Source organism: Manis javanica, chromosome 17, assembly GCF_040802235.1.
Source record: "Manis javanica isolate MJ-LG chromosome 17, MJ_LKY, whole genome shotgun sequence".
NCBI lineage: Eukaryota > Metazoa > Chordata > Mammalia > Pholidota > Manidae > Manis > Manis javanica.
This window is the reverse complement of record NC_133172.1, coordinates 58,154,893-58,175,295: the sequence shown is the minus strand read 5'-3', so window position 1 is coordinate 58,175,295 and position 20,403 is coordinate 58,154,893. Positions and strand designations below refer to the sequence as shown.

The window sequence follows — 20,403 nt, the reverse complement described above, 5'->3', positions numbered from 1 at the left end:
CCCGTGAGTGTGTGCGCGGCCGCGGCCGCTTCCCCGCCTCTGGGGCAAGACCCTAGACCACTCCCCGGGCGGCAGAGCGAGAGGTACCTGCCCGGTTGAAAGGGAGCAGCCCTCGAAGGCGCGGAGGCAAAAACAAGAGGTAGACCGTGCCTGGGAGGCGACGACTGGGCGGGGCCTGAGGGGGAGCGGCGCGGAGGGGGTGGGGCTGTGGGAAGGGCCGTTAGGAGGGCGGAGCCCTGTGAGGGAGGAGCCACTGGGAGGCGTGGAGGGGCCTGGCGGGAGAGTAGGGACGTTTTGCTGGAGAGGCTAGCTCTTCAAAGAAGGGAGACGTCTTTTGCGGCAAGGTAGGAGCCGCTGGAGAAAGGGAGGGAGCGAGATGAAGACGAAAGAGGGATCATGGGAGAAGGGGAGGAGCCTTCGGGGAAGGGGCGGCCTATTGTAGGAAAGCAGGAGCCAGGCGTCAAGTGCCTGCCCCAGGAGCCACACGTGCAGTGCGTGTTTGATGACTTGCTCCTTTGTGTAGACTGTCAGGGGTGTGACACCCTGGAGGAGAGGCGTTGCTCTACTGTTTTATTCCCAGTGCTAGGCATTTAATTGGTGAATGAACAAATGTGGGTGGAAAAAGCGGGAGAGTTGGAGACTGGGATTGGAGTACAGATGGTCTGATAGGAAAGGATAGTTGTATACAATGAACTCCTAGGAATTATTCTGTAACTAATCAAAGCTGCTGTGCTCTGTGACCACAGAGTAAGCCTAAGACACAAATAACACGGGGAGATTCATACTGTTGAAAATGTGAAAATTATGCAAGTTCAGTTGTACATGTGTGTGTAACTTTGAGACAAAGTTCGAACTCCCTGCGGAGTTGTGTTTCAAAACTGTAAAGATTGAAGTATCATTTTCTTAGAAACTATATCACCAGTGATCAGCATGCCAAAGGCCAATCTTCAAGCCCTAATTTAACCACTTCCTATGTGTGAAAACTTAGCTCTGTATTAAGAAATGTAACTTCTACTATGGCTGTTTCTATTTTATTGATTTCTTTATTCAACACATTGATAAGGATCTACAGAAACATCCATTCAGAATTTCAAGTGAGGCTGCCAGAAAACCATCTTTCCCTGGCCGAAATTCTGACATTGCTTCAAGATTCTTTTAAACGTGAAAATTTTAGGAAGATGACTGTAGGTGTGACGGCATGGTGTAGAGTCAGAGGTAGCAAGGAGTTTTGAGGGATAAACAGCCTTGGTTTTGACATAGGCAGCCTGTTGTTGACTGAAACACCCAGAGCTTTTCTCCTGTCACAGCCCATCAATATTCTCCCCAAGTTAATTGATTAAGAATGTATTAACAAGGTGTAGAAATCTAGGGCAAGGCATTTGTATTTGTAGTTTGGATAGATAGGCAGGGTAAATAGTGGCACATTTGCATCCGCTCTGCCTTCTTTATTCTTTGGCAGACATCATTAGTCAATTATAGGCCTCTTTCCTGTAGTAACCAAGTCTTAAAATCCTCTCAACACAACACTCTAGTTGTGTTGGAACTATTTGGAACTGATATTTTGGGACCTATTCTTCATATCTAATATAGACAATAAATATTTTAAAAATTAATAGACATCACTGTAAATGTAAGTTTCTATAATTGATAATTTTTAAGAATTAGGATTACCTAAATTGATGGATTGAGAATCCTGTAGATGATATTTAGACATGTAGGCCAGACAATTGTATAGTGAGGTGAACTTGGAGCTGGTTGGGTCATTAGTAAACACCCAAGCACAAGGGATATCCACAGGACAGTGTCTTATTACAGGAGGTATGCTTGTTGAATTAATGGAGTCTTAAAATAGGAAGGAACAGGCCAAACTGTAGCATTTCAGAGTTAGATTCAGAATTATCTAAGCAGGTTGGGATGATCCAAAAAGAGGAAACTATAGAAGGATCTGATACATTTGGAGGTCTAGCTTAAAAGAAGAAAAGCAAAAAATTTTAAAAAAATCAGTGGCGTGGAGTGAATGATGTTGGAATGAAGAAGGCAGGGATTGTTAACAATTCATGTGAAAAAATTAGTAGTTGACTTTAAGCTCAGTGTTAACCAATCAGGATATAGCTTTTTAAAAACACAGCAGTCTTTGTTCAATTAACAGATGTAGATTTCATATCAAAGGGAGTCAGATTTCAAAACAGACATTTCTAGCCAGAGCACATTTGAAGTATTGCCCTCATTTCTAGGTACTACGTTTTAAAGACATTTACAAGCAATCAATCGTACATTCTTAAGATAAGGGAGTGTCTGAAGAAATGATAGCTGTCTTCAGGTATTTTCGGGATTATCCTGTGTTGCTTTGGGAGGAACACCAAGAACTGAGGAGCAAAATTTTTAGTCTTGCAAATGTCTTGATTTGAAAACATTCTAATTTTCAGAACCTGCAAAGGAATGAAAAAAAAATAATGAATTCTCAGATACTAAAAATACTTAAGCATAAGTTTTTACGCTGAATTATCATCTTGATTTTCCATTGCTGCCATGTTCTCTGTTTAGGATCTCAGGTTGAAATCAAGGTGTCAGACAGGCTAAGCTCTTTTATCTGGAGAGTCTAGGGAAGATCCACTTACAAGATTATTCAGTTTATTGGCTAGAGATTCAGTTTCTGTGGTTGTAGGACTGAGGTCTCCATTTAATTCCTGACTGTCAGTCAGAGACTGCTCTCAGTTCCTAAATGCTTTCTACATGCCTTGACACATCATCTCCTTCAAAGCCAGCAACTTGCCTGGAATTCCTCTGATGCTTCAAATCTCTCACTGCTCTGCTGCAAGCCAGAGAAAACGCCCTTGCTTTTAAAAAGTTCATATCATTAGATAAGGCCCAACCAGATGAGCTAAGATAGTTTTCCTCTCTTTAGGTCAACTGATTAGTAGCCATAAGTACATCTGCAAAGTCCCTTTTGCCATGTAATATAATATATTCTTGGATGTTATATCTTATATTTATAGTCTCAGGGATTACGATGGGAAAACTTGTGGAAGGAGGATTTACAGAATCCACTTTACATTATTTTTCAGGAATATTATAGAAAAGCTATTGCAACAAGGTATTTTTACCCATTTTTTCTCTATTAACATAAATTAAACTTGTATACTATTAACTCCACCTCTAATCAGAGTTTTGTCTTTGAAATAATTCAGTCATACTCCTGGTCTTTCAAAGACATGGAGCTGTATTCCTGATACTTTCGATCTGTTATGTTCATATTTTGCTCTGATACATACTAACCTGACTTTGCACAGAATATCTACAATCTGTTCCTTTCTATAGTGCTAAAATATTTTTATTTTTTATATTTTTCCCATAGCAGAACTATACATTTCTTTTCCTTCCTTACCTGAAGTTGGTTCTCTTTTGCTATCATCACATAGCTTCATATACAGTAGCTACAATTTAGAGGACTAACTAGCGCTATAGTTCCCTTTATCTAATTCTCCATCCAGTTATTTAAAAAGCTATAGCTGGTTTCTTTCTTTTGCTTTAGGTATAATGGCAAATGCTCAGTGAAATAAGCCAGGCAGAGAAAGACAAGTACCAAATGATTTCCCTCATTTGTGGAGTATAACAATGAAGCAAAACTGAAGGAACAAAACAGCAACAGATTCACCGACTCCAAGAAGGGACTAGCGGTCACCAAAAGGGAGGGGTAGGGGAGGGCAGGTGGGGAGGGAGGGAAAAGGGGACTGAGGGGTATTATGATTGGCACACATGGTGTGTGGGGGATTATGGGGAAGACAGTGTCGCACAGAGAAGGCAAATAGTGACTCTGTGCAGTGACTGCAGTGGGATATGGGGGGGACACGATAACGTGGGTGAATGTAGTAACCACATTGTTTTTTCATGCGAAACCTTCATAAAAGTGTATATCAGTGATACCTTAACAAAAAAAAAAAAGCTATATCCTAATCTTGAGTAACACTGAGCTTAAGGTCAGCAATATTAAATTTTCATCTTTAAAGCTAAACTCTTTTCCAAAGTATACCCATTTAACTCTACTACAAGCAGCATTTAGATGTATTGACAGGCTTTTAAACCTTTACCAATATGTTGGGCATGTTGTGCTATCTCATTATAATTTTTTAAAAAATTATCACACTGTAAAATTAACTTACAGTTGCTGTAAAGTTCTATGAATTTTAACATGTATAGATACCAATCTGTCACCATGTTTGGTGCCATGTTTAAGAACACTTTTCCTAACCCTAGGTTGTGAAGATTTTCTCATGTTTTCTTTTAAAAAATACATAGTTTTATGATTTATATTTAGAATTATGATCCATTTTGAGGGTTTTTTTTGCATATGGATAATCAATTGTTGTAACACCATAGTGAAAAGACTATTCTTTCTGCTTTTAATTATTTTTGCATCTTTGTCAAAAATCCATTTGCCGTGTTTGTGTGGGTATATTTTCTGGACTCCTGTTCTACCCCATTGATCTGTATCTCTCTCCTTTCACTGATGCCATGCTGTTTTGATTCCTATAGCTTTTAAAATTGGATAGTATAATTCCTCCACTTTATTATTCCTTTTCAAAATTGTTTTAGTTATTATAGTTCCTTTGCCTTTCCCAACAAATTTTAAAACCAGCCTGTCAGTATGTATAAAAAAATCCTGTCTAGATTCATATCTTAATATTCAGCAGTGTATTCCTCCAATTTCTTCTTAAGATTGTCTATATATTCATGGGCCTTTGTATTTTCACATACATTTTAGAACCTAAAACATTGAAAAAAATTTTAAGTACAGAATTATAATGTTATGGGCACATAATTTTATCTTCCCCAAATCTAACACTTTCTATTCCCAGTGGTCCTGGACTCTTATTTTCAAGGATCATGTGTTTCCACATTTTAGGTAGTGACACTTGTAGTACATAAAGGCCACTTGCTTTATATATCACCTCTTACGATAACAAGCTAGTGTGGTACCAAGACTACTTCTGGTCACCAAAATCTGGCTTCCTTTTCTTTCTGGAGATAGAAGAGGAAGTATTATCTCTACTTCTTCTAAAGTTAGGCAATGCCTTGTGATTTGTTCAGATAATGACATGGGGATCGAAGTCATACAAGCTACTTCCAGGCAGAAGCATCTGAGAGCCAGTGTGTGATTCTCCCCTTGTTTGCCATCACATCTGGCTATGGTTTCCCACGATGGTGCCTCCATCAGTTCAAGTCCCAGAGCGAGGATAATGTGGAGCAGAGTCCCGACACCACAGACATGTAGCCTGCATCAGAAACTTTTCTTGTTTTTTACCCCTGGGGAGAAAATTAGTTTTACTTGTTATTACAGCATAACTTTGCCTGTCTTGACTAACACTCTATAGCTGAGGCTAACAAACAGTAACCATGCCAAACTAATGTGTACCCTGGCAAGGCTGCCAGGGCAACCTTTTTCGAAAAGGACCTGGCTGCTTGAGTCATACCTGGGGCAAACAAAGAAAGAACAAAAAAACAAACATTCAGTTTTATGGGGATTTTTTAGGAGATCCATTTCTAACTTCACTTCCATTGAAATGATAACCACATTTTCACCTTGATCAAAGAAATATAAAGAATACAGAGAAACAGAACGGCCCCTTCTATACTGTATGGCATATTTCTGTCTGTCACTTCTTGTTTCTTCTGCTATCACTTTTCTTAGTTTCTCTTCGGCTACTTGCCTTTTGGAAATTTCTTTATGTTCTTGGTCAGGTGATCTCTTTTCTTTGGGCAACATTACTTAATATGTTCATTATTCTCAGTTTACATTGATTTCAACCCCTTTCTGCACCATTTTAACTTCTGTGCAACACATGCATGAGCAGCAAAAGAAAATGTGCTCTTTTGCTCCACTCAGTTGAGTTATTTGTGTGCCTTTAATATTGACTAGTGGTGGCCTAATAGAAGTCTTTGTTCATTTCAGGAACAAGACACTTTGTATCCTAGTTGGTTAGGGTGTTAGGTACATTGATTTTGACAAATGTATAAAAAAGAGGCATGTGCTAGTCTCTGTATCCTGCTCAGTTCATTAACAAACTGCAGGATTGCAATACAGTGTCAAGGATCCAAAAGGTTAATATCTGTTCTTTGCCTGCATTGCTAACCCTTTTTTTTGCAGTTAGTAAATTCAGTGAGAAGACCTTGCATACTTTGACTTAAGAGTAATTGAACAATTATTTATGGAGTTTCTCTAAATAATCTTCACAAACTCGATTATGTGGCTTTTTATGCCTTTGTTCGACATCTCTTCTTTTTAACAAGTCCTTGTTGCAGTCTTTACTCCAACCTAAAATTCTACACACCATGTTAGCCACTCTTGATACATTTATTTTACTTTGCTTAAGGACAAAATTCATGGTTCTCTTACCTCTACCATTACCCCACATTCCTTTTCTTCAAACATTCTGATAACATGATGGCCTGAAAAACATTCATTATGGAAATGTTCACACTTACGTAAAAGTAGAGAGACTAGAACAGTAAGTCTCCACGTCCTCATACCCATCTAGGAGCAGAATTTGTGGCCACTTTTGTTTCATCCTTTTCTCTTAAACTCTCTCCACCTGACATCCCTTTGCAGGATTATATTGCAAATCATAATGGTTTATGTTTAATTGGTAAAATGAAATAAGCTATTTTAAAGTTTTTTGGCTGATCACTTCCTTTCCATTTTTATTTAATGTTATTACTTAAGTCAATTCTTTTTTATTTAATAATATTCCACTATTGTTTTCTGGGTCATAGCGAATATCAATAGGCTATGTTTCTTAGACTCTCATCCATCTTCTTTATTTCATTTCCAAATATCCTACATTCCTTGATCAGTTTTTCTTTGGGTTTATTCTTGTTTATTCAAACGTACTTTGGGGGCTTGGAACTTAGTCAACAATTTCTTCTTTAGATATTTCAGTTCTGGCACTTCAATAGTTTATGCCATGTAGTTTAAAACCTTCTGGCCTACATTGCTGTGCCTTCCTGCTTTGTCCTCTAAATACAAATTTCTAGTTGCATCTGAAAATGCATTTTCCCACAGCAACATTTTCAGTGATCTTTATGTTTTCTTGATGTGACGGTCTTGGAAAACATTAGTATAGATTTTAATGTATGCTTTATATAAGTGATTCTCAACCTAAACCAGGTTGTAAAACTCCATAGAAGTAGAATAGCATGAACTAGTTATTTACTTCAAATCCTTAAACTAGGTAAGAAAATATGACTATTATATAGTGCAGATTTCTGCATTCCAGCATAAAGGTAAAACTGCATACCATTTTTAAGAAATCACATATCCACTCTTGTAGTTGATCTTTGACTGCTTTTTGTCATCTCTTACATGAGCTGGAAGACAGGAGTGGGCAATAAAACTTGAAGGCACATTTATAGGAGGAAAACTTAAAATTAAGACTGTTCTTTCCACTAGCTGAATTTTTTTTCTGATCAGTAAAAGACCACCGATATTCTGCTTGAGCAGTGGAGCGTCTTGATCCAGCTTGAGGAACACAGTGTTCCGGGGAGTCCTGGCAATCTGGTACGCAGGAATGTGACCATCTGACTAAGAATACTGCCCTTACCCCACTTAGGAGTGATTCTTATTTTGGGTTTGTAAGGAGTCAATATAGTTCCCATGATCCCCCATTAAATGAATAAAGTACTAACAAAATGCAGTATTTATAACAAATAGGTAAAGTGCTTATAACAATGCCTAGCACATAGTAAGAGCTACACAACAGCTCTTACTATTATTAAAGTGTTACCTGGGTTTATTAAAGTTACCTGGGTTTCTTTTGGTACTTTGTCATAGAATGTGACTGGAACTTCTTCTGGTGCCTTCCTTGGGTCCATCTTCTACCGACTCCAAATTAGGGGCTCATCCAGTACTGCATCTTTGGCCTCTGCCGTTTCTCTCTCTAGATATACAGCCAGAGTGAGCGATATATAGTCTTCCCCATGGATGTCACAGAGTCTCATGACATGTGAGAAATTGTTGAAGGGCTGGAGATAGTTAACCTGAAAGAGAGAAAAGTTCATGGAACGTTTTCACAGGGCTGTTGGGAGGCTGGGGCCATGGCCAATTTCTGGGTCAATGACCCTTCAACCTTTCGTAGTGACAGACTGCTCAGTGACTCTGCCAGCCCTTTCCCACAAGAAAGCTTGAGCATTTGCAGAGGTGTCAGATCTCCTGAAGCCCCTGCGCAGGTGGGAAGATGTCCCATCGCGGAGCCTTGCTCTGGGGGGCACAGCGAGGACCAGGTGGGAGATGCTGATGGCATGGGGACAGCGTCGGGGGTTCAGTGTAAGGAAGGTGGTAACGGAGCAGGCAATTCTCCAGCTTTGCTGGACTGAAGAATCACTGAGGATGAGTTTTAAATCGTGATGGCCAGCCTGTGCCCTGACCACTTAGAATCAGAATTTCTGTGTATAGGGCATGTGCATCAGTATTTTTTATAAAGCTGATCCCAAGGCACAGCCAAGTTTGAGAAGCTAAATCGGGGTCCTTTGCCATTGGAACAGGCTCGCCGAAGTAGTGAGCACCTAGTCCGTGGAGCTTCTTCAAGCACAGAGCTTTTTTCTTACTGATTTGAACATTCTAGCTCTACTTGGTCTCTCCTGAACAGTATTTATTTCTTTGCTATATTAAACCTCATTTTACTTGTATTATTTAATAAATGTCTCTGTTTTTGATTCTCTGCTTTTTTCCTTTTGAACTGTTGTACACTTATTAAGTCTGGGGTTCTGTGGTACAAATGTATTTGTAATTCAGAAGAGAACAGGACTGAGTGTACTTACAGGAGCTCCTTTGGCCTGGGCACTGACTGACGTGAAATTTCACAGTATGAAAGGGTCGGGCTGGTTTACACAGTCTGTCTGGTCCTACTCATGCTTGTTTGCAAACAGAACAGCATTCCTAGTTTTTAGTCACTTATAATTTTTTTCCTTTCAGATTTCATTCATTTCCTCTGATATCATATGGGAAAAGATTAGGATGTCTAAAGACATTTGACCTTCCATAGGTAAATGGAACCTTAATACCATCAAAATGTCACTTTAAACTTATGTGATAAAGCCAAAGCGATAATTAAACAGATCCTGTTATGAGAAATTACTGACCTCTATCTCAACAGAAAATGAAAAATCCGGGTTTCTGGCAGGGATCATGTTGTGTTAAGAGAAAGCAAAGTGTGTGGTCCCAGTGGCCTCTGTCTCATTCCCAGTAAGGAATCCTCAAGAATGTACTGGCTTTTCATCAGCATTCAGCTGGAACATTGGAGGCCACTGTTTAGACATTAAGAGCTCATCTATGCAGCTTATGGGGTCCCCAGGAGAAGCCCCCATCTGTGGGAAGGTATCATAATCATACCCAATTTATAGATGAGCAAACAGACCCAGAGAAGCAACTTGCCCAAGGTCATACAGCTAGTGATAGGATTGGAGCCTGGCTGTTGGGCACCCAGATCTGTGACCCTGGTCAGGATTATAATTTTCTTAACCCTTTGGATGGATCATTACTGCCAAGCCCCATTTTTCAAGCCAGAAAAACATCAACCAAGGGTAGAGTATCAGCAGCAGCAGCAGCATCCCCACCACCTAGTCATCAGTGTGCTAGGGCTGCTGTAACGGAAGACCACAGGCCGGGCAGCTTAAACAACAGGGGTTATGCCTCTGGAGGCTCGAAGTCCGCGTCTCTGCTGGGCTGGAGCCTCCTGAGGGCTGGGAGGGAAGGGTCTGGTCCAGGCTTCTCTCCTTGGCTTGTAGGTGGCCTTCTTCTCCCTGGGCCTCTTCACATCCTTTTCCCTGTATGTGTATCTTTGTCCAAATTTCCCCTTCTTACATAGACACGAGTCGTATAGAGTGGATGAGGGTGACCTGGTTGACTTAGCCTGGACCACGTGCTCTACCAGCTTCCTCAGAGGCCGACGGATCCTGAAGCTGATACCCAGAGTGGCTGGGAAGGAAAAAGGAGGAGGCTGGGCTGCCTGCGTCATACATATCCACAGCAGTCCTCTTGACACTGGTGCGATATCACTTGGACACTTGTGGAGGGAGGGTTATGGATGCTGAAACCTACATTCCTTCCCACCCTCTTACCTCCTTACAAGGGGTAGAGCCTGGGTTAGTATCTTCCTATTCTCTTTTCTTCAATTCCAATTTTGACCTTTAATTAAACCCATTAGTCTTTAAAATTGGCCTTATCTTTTCTAACATCAATAGTCAACAATGGATGGTTTTGTAATATTTCTCCTCAGTCTACTCTTGAATGTGTCCTGAAGATATTCCACCTGAGTTACTGAATTGTTTTTTAAAAAATCAAAATTGAGAACTAAGTTCACTCTGTATTTCATGTTTCAGGAAGAAGGTGTTAAAAACTTTAAGCAACCATCACAGTAATGGATCTGTGTCAGAAAAACGAGACTGAGTTAGAAAATAGTGAAAATAATGAAATCCAAAGTACAGAAGAAACAGAATTAACCTATACTTGTCCAGATGAAAGAAGTGAAAAGAATCATGTTTTTTGTCTTCTCAATATCAGTGACATTACACGTGAACAAGATGAAGAAGCCCATGAGTTTGCCATCGGAACCGGGTGGGACGAGGCGGTGAGTATCGCGAACTCTGTCTCTTGCATGTCACTGCTTTCATGCCAGCTTTTTCTTTTATTCTTTTCAAAAAGAGTTACTATTACCAAAAAATGCATAAGCAATGAAATGTAGAAACCTCAGGGACAGAGGTCAAATATTAATGATGAAAGTAACAGTCCTTTGAGTATTTATGGCTGCTAGGCTTTGCAAACACAGTCCTGAACGCTTCATGTCCACCCGTTATTCATCCTCCCAGCAGCCCTACCAGGCAGGTATTATGAAGGGCCTCACTATTTGGACAAGGATACTGAGGCATCTGAAAGGTGAAAAAGTGTGCTGAAGATCACCCAGCCAGCGGCCAAGGCAGGGCTTGAATCAGCAATTCTGGACTCCAGAACCTGAGCTCCTTAACTGTTGTGCGAGACTCCCCATGAGACCTGAGATGTGTGTCCCGGAGCCCTGTGGGTTTATTCTTAAACTATTCTTAGAATCAAGAGTAGAATCCTAAATTGAGAACTGTAGGGACATTTGGCTAAGTGATTCTCAGAGGACACCTGGCAATGTCCCCACTGGGGGTGTGAGGGAGGGGAAGCTGCTGGCATCCGCTGGGCAGAGCCAGGAATACTGCCTCACACCCTACAGTGCGCAGGTCGGCCCCACCTCAAGGGAGGAGCCAGCCCCGTCTTAGTTCCGGCTGCTGGAACAGGATGCCGCAGACAGTTACTGCTCACGGTTCCGAAGGATGGAAGTCTGAGCTCAGGGTGCCCGTACGCTCAGGTTCTTGGTGAGGGCCCTCTTCCTGGTTATGCCCTCACGGGGCCTCCCTTGGTGCATGCAAGCTGAGAGATTCTTTATTGTCTCCTCTTCTTACAAGGGTGCTAGTCCCATAGGGGGCCCCACCCTCTTGCCCTCGTCCGACCCTAATTACCTACCCAAGTCCCCACCTCCAAATACTATCACTTGTGGGGGGTTAGTTTCAACAAAGGAATTTGTTGGGGGACACAATCGTATAGTCCATACCAAGCCCCAAATATTGGTAGTGCTGAGGTTGGGAAACCCTGATCTAATATGGGAAGTGAAGCCCAGACAAGGCAGAGCAAGTCACCCACATCCACTGGGCGGCTGGAGGAATCCTGCCTTGCGAAGCCTCCTCAGAACTCACTGTGCTGCTCACCGCCTCCTTAAGTGTTTGCGACCTTCCAGATACACACACTCATGCCAGATAAGTCAGGGTCCTAGGCCGTTCTATTTAAGAATTCAAAATGCTCCAAGTTTAGAAGACTCAGTTTACTATTGAAGGTAACTACTTTGGGAAAGCATTTTCTTTTAATTGGAAAAAGTCCCCCATGAGCACCATGCTTAGAGCATGCTTGCTGTCACACTCTGTCTAGGACGATGGTGCCACACCACTGGGGCTGCCTGCTGCCTGCTACCCCTAGCTCGCCCCACCCCACCAGCCCTGACTGGCTGCTCAGGCGGCCTTGCCACAGGACGGGTAACAGGGGCTCATCCCATCAAAGCCAGCTTCCTGCACTACCTCACTGCCCTTTGATGGTTTCTGTACTGGTGCCAGGGACCCCTGGACCAGAATTTAAAGGACAGAGAACTTCGCTGGCATGGATCTGTGAGGATTTCCTATGCTTGCAGAGCAAACGGACCTCACAGGAAACAGATGATTGGATGCCTCAGGGCTGTGCATTTTTGACCCAGAATGGCCCAAGGGGCCTTTCCTATGGCTACCTTTGTTCTTCCCCCTTGTAGCCCTGTGGAGACCCACCCCACTTGGTGGCTATGTGGGGGCTCCTTCAGGAAGGAGGCACAGTCACATCGCATTGCAGCTTGGCCCTTGGTCCCGGCAGATACCTGACCTTTTTGGAAGCACTCACCTGTGACAGCCCACCTGTAAGGACCCAAAGAGCCAGGTGTTACTGACCCCCCTCCTTGGTGCTTGGATCCCCTGCCAGGCCACCTGAGTATGGCCGAGATACAGATCCTCTGTACCAGCCTTGACCCAGGGCTCACGTGGGGTGCTTTTTAAAGTCCATCTTCCCAAGCCCCTCTCCCAAGTACTGGCTGAGTAGGCTAGTGGAACCCAGAAGTCTGGAATTTTAAATAGCAGCTCAGGTGACTCTTAGGGTCAGGCAAGTGGAGAGAGTGTGCTGATTCATCAGATGGGTATGTTTAATAGATTGAGAAAGACAAAAGTTCAGGAGTTGCTTCAGAATTTAGATTCTCCTTAACAAATATGCAATTAAGTAAAAGTTGACTTGCTACACAAGTACAGCCTGGAGGCAAATCCCTTTGGACAGAGGTGGGGATCAGGCGACTTGTCTCATCCTAGCTGCAGACCTGTTAGCGAACAGGCTGGGACCTTCGCTTTTCTACAAAAGTTGGAAAAGCACCCGGGAAGCTAGGGTCCAGAGGGATGATGTTTGAGTAAGCACCCAGTGGCCATCGGCAGCTCATGAAGGGACAGGAATGGATGCAAAGGGAGTTGGAGGCTGGGGAAGGTGTCTGTCGGCCAACTCAGTGTGCAGGGCAGGGCAGCGGCCTTGCGGCCCCTGTGTATAATTGCATAAATCCAAGAACTGGGACTGAACTGTGCGAAAGAAAATGTGGGTTTTTTTGGTTTGAATATAATCAAGGAATTTTAGAATAAGAAAGGTCCAGATTCCAGGCTGCTGTGTTCCTGCAGTAACCTTGGGGAGAGCACCCATCCCTGAGCCCCCCGTTCCCACCCATGGCCTCCAGCCTTGGGTAAGCGCAGTGAGAAGGACACCATGCCTACTTCAGTGGCAAGCACTTAGTAGACTTTTTAAAAAATGTTATGCTTAACACTAGAGGAGTTTGGGGAGCCGAGCAGATGAGGTGAGGGGGTGTGGAGGGAGAGGAGGAAACCAGGTAAAGGGCTGCTTTTTGTGCAGGGTGACCAGAGGCTGGGTCCCTGCTTGGGTCTGGGAGACACTGCCACCCCTCACAGCCTCTCCTCATCCCCTGTGTGGAAATGCACAGAACTTCTGAATGTGCCAGAACTTGTCATTGGATTTAATAACATTTTGAGCCTCAGTTTCCACCTTTGTAACTTGGGCGTCAGCATGCCTAATCATAGTGCTTCAATGAGGATTAAGCAAACGGATGTCAGTAGATCTTCAGCTCGGTGCCTGGAATGCAATAAAAGCAAAGTTGCCGGATTTAGCGAATGGAAACAAAGAGATGCCCTGTTAAACCTGAATTTTGGTAAACAGCACCTAATTTGTTTAGTTTAAGTATGTCCCAAATGTGGTCCTGGATCTGGCAGCTCTGGCTAATGGTGCCCTTCGTGGCGAGCCCAGCCAGGAGACTCTGGGCATGGATGGAGCGGCACCGTGCCTGGGCTGGGTGGACCCAGGGCCTGCCCTGCTGGTCCATTCCCCCCCCCCAACCTCTCCAGGCGGCAGCCGCTAGGGCGTGGGAACCAAGAGCCTGGCAGTACAGCAAAGCCTGATAGGGGGACAAGTACGAGCAGTTTTTATTTTATTTTAATAGTTCTGACTTTATTTTAATGTGCATCTGAAGAAATAAACACATCAAGGTGACTGTTTACAGATACTATTGCTTAATATTTTAGCATTAACAAATCCTGCTTCTAGAATTTCAAATAAACATTCTGTTACAAATACTATTGCTTAGTTTGAGGAGAAAATAGGTATTATAAGTTAAAAAAAAACAAAACAAAGGTGAGTCAGTTGAAAAAAAAAATCAGTTCAAATAGGACAGTCTGAATGGGGATGTGGCCGAAGTTGGGGCAGCTCAGCCCAGAGTAACATGCCCCTCTATTTGCAGGTCCGAGGCTGGGGACGGACTTCCCCCACTGCCTGCATCTGGCCTACGAAGAAGTTTAAGAAGACGTGGGTGGGAGAAAGTGCCAGCCGCTGCTTACTCTGCTTCAGTCTCTCCCAAAGGACCCCCCAGGCCAGGCCTCAGTTGGAGGCAGGGAAGTTGGAATTGGGGGCTTTGGCTGAGGTGGGCCCAGAGAAGGAGCAAGATGGCCCTTCCCAGGCTCAGGCCATCCGCCAAGGCCCTCTCACCACCTCCAGGGAGATCAGCAAGATCTGCTTTCCCACCTCCAGTCAGGTAGAGAAAAAAAGTCTGCAAATAAAGGAGTTTATTTGGTGCACGGAAGACTGGGCCACTCCTGAGACTGACAGGGGCAAGGACCCCAGCACAGGTGCTGACAGAGGTCCCTCCATTTCGGACTCCTGGATTTCAAAGGCCCTTTTAAATCTACCTCCCCTGAAGCCTTCACCCCAAAATACCTTGGATATTCTGGGTAAGAAGAATAAGAACATTTTCTTGCAGCCAGAAGAGAAGGTGCTGAGTATGGAAAAGGGTGGGAGTGTGGCTTGTGCCAATGGGTTGAAAACAGTTGAGGGGAAAGATGAAAAGAGACTGGTTGGGCTGGCCAAGCCCCTGAAGATCCACGCCGTGCCGCCTTTCCCCACGAAGACACTGACGGCTGATCCACAGTTGTGCTGCCTGCCCTGGGCGCCCCTGCCGGGGAGAAACCTAGGGGGCCGTCCCAGCCACAGCAACGTTCGCTACCTTGCCGCCCTGCAGCTTTTGCAGAAACGGGAAGTGCAAAGCTACAGAGCCAAATTCAAAGATAGGCTGCCAAGACCTCCCATGAACATCCGAAAGCGTGAGGCCAAGCAGGAAAACGGGCCCCACACATTGGATACCAAAGTGTTCCCAAAGCCTCACCTGCCGCCCCTCACAGTGAGCAGAGTTATCCCCGGCCCCAGGCACAGACTCCTCTGAGTTGCTGCAGTGTGATTCCCTGGGAATAAGCACTGTTTGAAATTCATTCATCCTCTCCCCTCTTTCTCTCTTGCCCCCACCACATCCTGTCCTCTCCCCTCTCCTCCCTTCCCCTCCCTCCCATCCCCTCTTCCTTCCCTCCCTCTCTCTGTCCCTTTTTGGTAGTACAAAGACAGGAAATCATATCATTGTATGGGCTTTGATTTATTCTCAAAACCCCCATAGTTATTTGTACCTGGTTCTGTTACTTTGCCATTTACAAAATACAGACTGGTAGTGCCAGTCTTAGCGTGGCACTCTCCACTCCCACTAAGCCAACTAATGGTGGGGAATCCGAAGGGCCCCCCTGGGTGAGCTCCCCTGGCCCCCTCTCCCCTGTCCCAGGTCAGCCTTGAGCCTACGTGCGTGGGCTCTTTCTGCCCCACTCTAGTGCCTTAAGCTAAGTGAACTGGGCTTATTTAGACCACATTATTTCCTTTTAAACCAGGCAGATACCTACCTGTTGTCTCATTTCTCTTGTAACAAAAATCTGATTGCAACAGAGATTGCTTTAATAGAAAACTCATTGTGTCCAAATGAGTATCCTTATGTCCAAGGTGACCTACACTTATACGCCTGGATGTACCATACCCATTGTATCCTGTGTCCAAGGAGACATATCCTTATATCCATAGATATACCATACCCATTGTATCTTATGTGTCCAAGATTTCATATACTTAACATTGTAGTCTCATGCTAGTTTCTGTGTTGGGGAAGTTCAGCCACAGCTCTACAAAATCCATCCTGAGCAAAGCAGGTTAGGAATAATTATTTGAAAAAAAACCCCACTGATTATTGTCACCACACATGCTTCCTCCAGCCTTACCTTGCATCTAATATTTGGAAATTCTGCACTCCAGACAGACACATATGGGATGGGGTGGTTCTTTCTCTCTTTTCCTATTCCCCTTCTCCCTCAATTTTCTCCCATGCATATTTCCTTAAGTTGTATATAAATTAAACATTTGTAAATGAGTTATATCTTAATGCCAAGTGACAATGCTATGTAGAGAAATGCTCCAAAAAATTTTGTAGTATGAGCAGCCAGTTAGCTACTCTATAATTGCAGTTTGCATTTGTTTAAGGTAGGTGGGCTGCACTTGAACTCTGGGTTTTCCATTCCCTAAATGATGGGCAGATGGAATATATGACTGCATGTGTAAACATCTGCTTTCCACAATTGGTCTTTGTAATGTCTGTTAATTTCAGTTTTTTGTTTTGTAGGTTTCTTTTTATGAAACACCAAAAACACAGGAATGATTATAGTACAGCTGTCATTAAAAGGTATATTTCACCTACTGAGGTTGGACCCTTCTTTACAGTCTAGAAGCAATATTTAGGCCCCTTCTTCTCTGAATGAAGAAACCATCTTAATTCCATCTCCAAGAAGAGGCCCTCATTTCCCATTGTGTCTAGACAGTGGGGGTGTTGGACCCAGTACTATTTGAGGACCCTTCCGCTCTGGCAGTCTGCCTATAAATCTGGTTTTCCAAGCTTGCTCTCTAAACAGCAGAATAATGAAAAGCTCAATACGTAAAGCAGTCAGTAGCGATTGGGAGTGAAGGGTATGTAGCAGTGATGTGTACAGGGCCTACCTACTCAGCCCAGAGGTACTTTCCTTTCCAGGTCTTGAGGCAATTTGAGAACACTGATATAAGTTACAACAGAGTTTTTTTTTTCTTAAGAAAATCTCTTTTTTTTTGAGATAAAGTTTATAAATTCTGTAAGATTTGGGGATAAACATAACAACAACTTAGAATTAAGAGGATGGCCAGTCTGAACAAAGCAAGGGACCAAAAATTTAAAGATCTGTAGTATCCTTTTTTGAGCAAATAATTTGCTAGAAGATTCTTCTGTGAATAGGTAAGAATGTTTTGCATTGAGTTCTCTTTATTTAGGTAATTATGCAAGTACCTGTTCAAGTCCCTCTGGGATCTTCTTTGCATTAGTCCAGGTTTGGCTTGTTCTTTATGGAGAGTCACTCTAGGCCTTGTCCAATTTCCATTCATATTGAATGAGGATGTCCAAACTGGTCTTAGATGTCCAGTCTAGGCAGAGGCTAAATGTTTGCTAGAAGGCGCTCTCCATTAGCGTTCTAGGTCACTGACAGGACTTCCAAGGAGAGCCTGCCCTTTCACGGAGGTAAGCATGTTGCACCTCAGGTAGGTGCTGGTTCTCTCAGGCCTCTCCAAACCGAGCATGGGGGGCTCTGTGTTTCCTCCTTCATTCTCTCATTTTTAGACATCTCATTAGTAAAACTTGCCAAAGTCCTGTGTTTCCTTAGACTCTAAAAATCACCAAGTGGAACCGTGGTAGCATGTGACCCAAGGCTCCTGCAGGGCCTGAGGTCACCTACTGGGTGGGGCCAGGCGGAGGCCTGGAGGTGGTACTGAGGGTCTGGGTGAGGTAAGGGAGGGCCTGGAGGGTGGGAAACTTTGGAGAGAATGCCTACCCAACAGAGAGATGAGGGGGTGGCACTTTTGAAGGACAAGAGGAAGACTTTAAATCAGAGTAAGGCCTGGCTACGTTTGGAACATGTATGTAGGATTTCGTCTGCTCAGGGAGACTTTTCCTAATTTTTAACTTTATTTTTTAAATTCTGGACTTTGTCCCCTATTGTGAAATATACCTGTACTTCAAAGACCATGCTAAATGATTTGAACCCAGAACCAAATTTGCTTTCACTCTCCCTGCAAGTTGAGGAGACTCACTACCCAGAGAGACCACAGAAGCCCAGCCTATTTCTCTGCGGGCGCCTCTGGCTAAGCGGGCCAAGCTGCAAGTCTGGAGGCCTCATATCTGGGGCTTTTTGGGGGTGTCTGGGCTTGGGTCCTGCACAACCTTGGTGCCACAGTTTAGGAGCTACTGAGAAGCATGGTGGCAAAGAAACAAAAGGGGCCCCTGTGGCCTGACCAAGAGCAGATACCAAGGGTATCACTGGTGCCACAGGCAACTCTCTCCCACTGTCTGCCAGGCTCCATTGGGACCCTGCAGCCAGGAGGGATACAAAGCCGTGTTCCCCGATGCCTGGGCTGAACTCTGCCCTGAGTTCCACTGCCAGTAATTTCACTTGAACTTACCAGAAGCTGTTCTTTCTAAGAGCTTAAAGCCCTTTCTGGGTATTCTCTCTATACTGAGCAAATGCATGAGGGTCAGGGATCGTTTTCTCCTGAGACCCAAGGAGAATCTGATCAACAGGGTAACTGTGCTCCATCAGGCCAGGGTAGGGTCTGTAGTCTGGGTGTCCAAAGGCTCCAATGTATCACCCAGGTGAGGGACAGGTGGACAACTGGGTGGAAAACATCACCTATAAGGCGGTAAGGAGAGCTTGAGCATATCATTCCTACCTGAAAGATGGGAACAATTACAGATACAGGATGTGGTGAAGATGAGGAGGTAAGGCATGTAAAATGCCAGCAGAGATGCGTGGTTTTCCTGAATGTAATGATCAGATCAAATGAAATAGCCTGGGTCAATTCTCTTTAATGATGGACTGTTCAAAACTGTATAGAAATCCTGTGGGCATGGTGAGTAGTCATTTGGTGACTGGTGGGTCTTCACTCTTTGTTTTCAAAACTGTTTTGTAACCTGTGGCTTGGGACCCCTGTCAATCAGTCCGTGGGCTAGCTTCATGCCCTGGCCTTTCTCCTCATCCTGTTTTGCCTGAATTTCCACTGCACTAGTCTAAGCACCACTGCTCGGCAGATTAATACCATTGCCTTTTATACTGATTTTGTGTCATTCTGAGGTACTGCAGCAAAACGTTTACTTTTCAAGTTTAATCTCCCAGATCAAAGCTACCATATATCTTCTGGAACATAGTGTTAGTTTCACTCTTGCATCCAGTGCTGCAAGTAGAACGGGATCCGTCTTTTTCCTAGAATCTGAGAAGTAGGCATTTGGAGCCTTCTTTTAATACCCTCTTTGTCACTGGACATTGCAGCCTTTGCCCTATGAAATGAGGGGATTAATACCTAAGGTCCTTCCTGTCATTTTAGTGCAGGTCGGTTGCCTGCAAAGGTTATTAGAGACTCAATATGGTAAACAGTTTTATCACAGATATCCCATCAGATTTGCTCTGGATCTTGACCTTTGTGGTATAAAAAACAAAAACTAAGTGAATTTCAATTTGTACATTTCAAAAGCTGCTATAGTAAAAATCATTAATTTTTTTTCTACATAAGACTATGAGGACCCAACCTTCTCCAACACATACTTTCTAAACAACATACATACTTCTTAAAGGATCTGGTGGCCTAGCCTAATACTGCATTTACAGCAATACATAAAGCTCCACCCAACCAACCAGCTCAATCCCTGAAGCAGGGTTTCTCAGCCCCTGGCACTGACCCCATTTGGGGTTAGGTAATTCTGTGTTGTGGGGGCTGTTCTGTGTGTACGAGGAAGTTTAGCAGCATTCCTGACGTCTAGCCACTAGATGCCAGTAGTACCTCCAAGTTTGTGACAATCAAGAATGCAGACATTGCCAAGAGCCGAGGGCCATATCAGCCCAGCTGGAGAGTCACTGCTTTAGGGAATTAGTAACTCTATAATCTAAAATGCCTTTGTTTGCAGCTTCTCCGACAGCTTTACCTGCTTTTGAGCAAGAAGAACCTTGGCACAGGGGCAAAGGAAATGTGGGAGATGGCTTGCTTGCGTTATCCTGGAAAGCATAGATGTCCCGGATAGAAAGCCCTATGGTTCTCAGTTTTGTCCTGGTTCTTCAGTCTTCTGGAAGCAGTTGCCCAGATCCTCCAGAAGGAAGTGACCAGAGCTTGCTTTTCTGAGACAGTCTCTCTCATAGTAACAGTCAGGCCCTTCAGCCAGTGCCTGGAAGAGCTGCTGGCATTCTCTTTCAGGAGAATTATTGTTTTGGCAAGGTTTTCAGGAAAATTCCAAGATGTTAATATATTTACATATAATGCCATTATTCAAAATTCTCTACTGTTTAAGCAATACT

General features: G+C 43.7%; 1 protein-coding gene and 1 long non-coding RNA gene across 4 annotated transcripts; one reads left to right on the top strand and one right to left on the bottom strand.

Moving 5' to 3' along the window:
• C17H16orf46 (chromosome 17 C16orf46 homolog) lies at window positions 1-17,090 on the top strand. Of its 2 annotated transcripts, XM_036993746.2 has the most exons (5): window positions 2-139; window positions 8,969-9,038; window positions 9,861-10,039; window positions 10,375-10,622; window positions 14,427-17,090. In XM_036993746.2, exons 4-5 carry the CDS (start codon window positions 10,413-10,415, stop codon window positions 15,399-15,401), a joined length of 1,185 nt encoding a protein of 394 aa, XP_036849641.2. In that variant the 5' UTR covers window positions 2-139; window positions 8,969-9,038; window positions 9,861-10,039; window positions 10,375-10,412; the 3' UTR covers window positions 15,402-17,090. The 2 variants fall into 2 exon arrangements, with proteins under 2 accessions (XP_017514829.3, XP_036849641.2); XM_017659340.3 differs by lacking the exon at window positions 8,969-9,038 and having other exon boundaries at window positions 1-139.
• Window positions 1,048-8,664, bottom strand: LOC118967522 (uncharacterized). Of its 2 annotated transcripts, XR_005054625.2 has the most exons (4): window positions 7,801-8,664; window positions 6,395-6,447; window positions 5,116-5,304; window positions 1,048-2,429 (listed from the first exon to the last, which is right to left on the bottom strand). It is a non-coding gene; the product is annotated as an uncharacterized lncRNA (long non-coding RNA). The 2 variants fall into 2 exon arrangements; XR_012126530.1 differs by lacking the exon at window positions 5,116-5,304.
• Window positions 17,091-20,403: the final 3,313 nt, after the last annotated feature.

Bases quoted from the DNA above. Each gene is read 5' to 3' on its own strand.
- C17H16orf46 (XM_017659340.3), top strand. From the start codon at position 10,413: ATGGATCTGTGTCAGAAAAACGAGACTGAGTTAGAAAATAGTGAAAAT. The intron at 10,623-14,426 runs GTGAGTATCGCG...CTCTATTTGCAG, and splicing joins GAACCGGGTGGGACGAGGCG to GTCCGAGGCTGGGGACGGAC.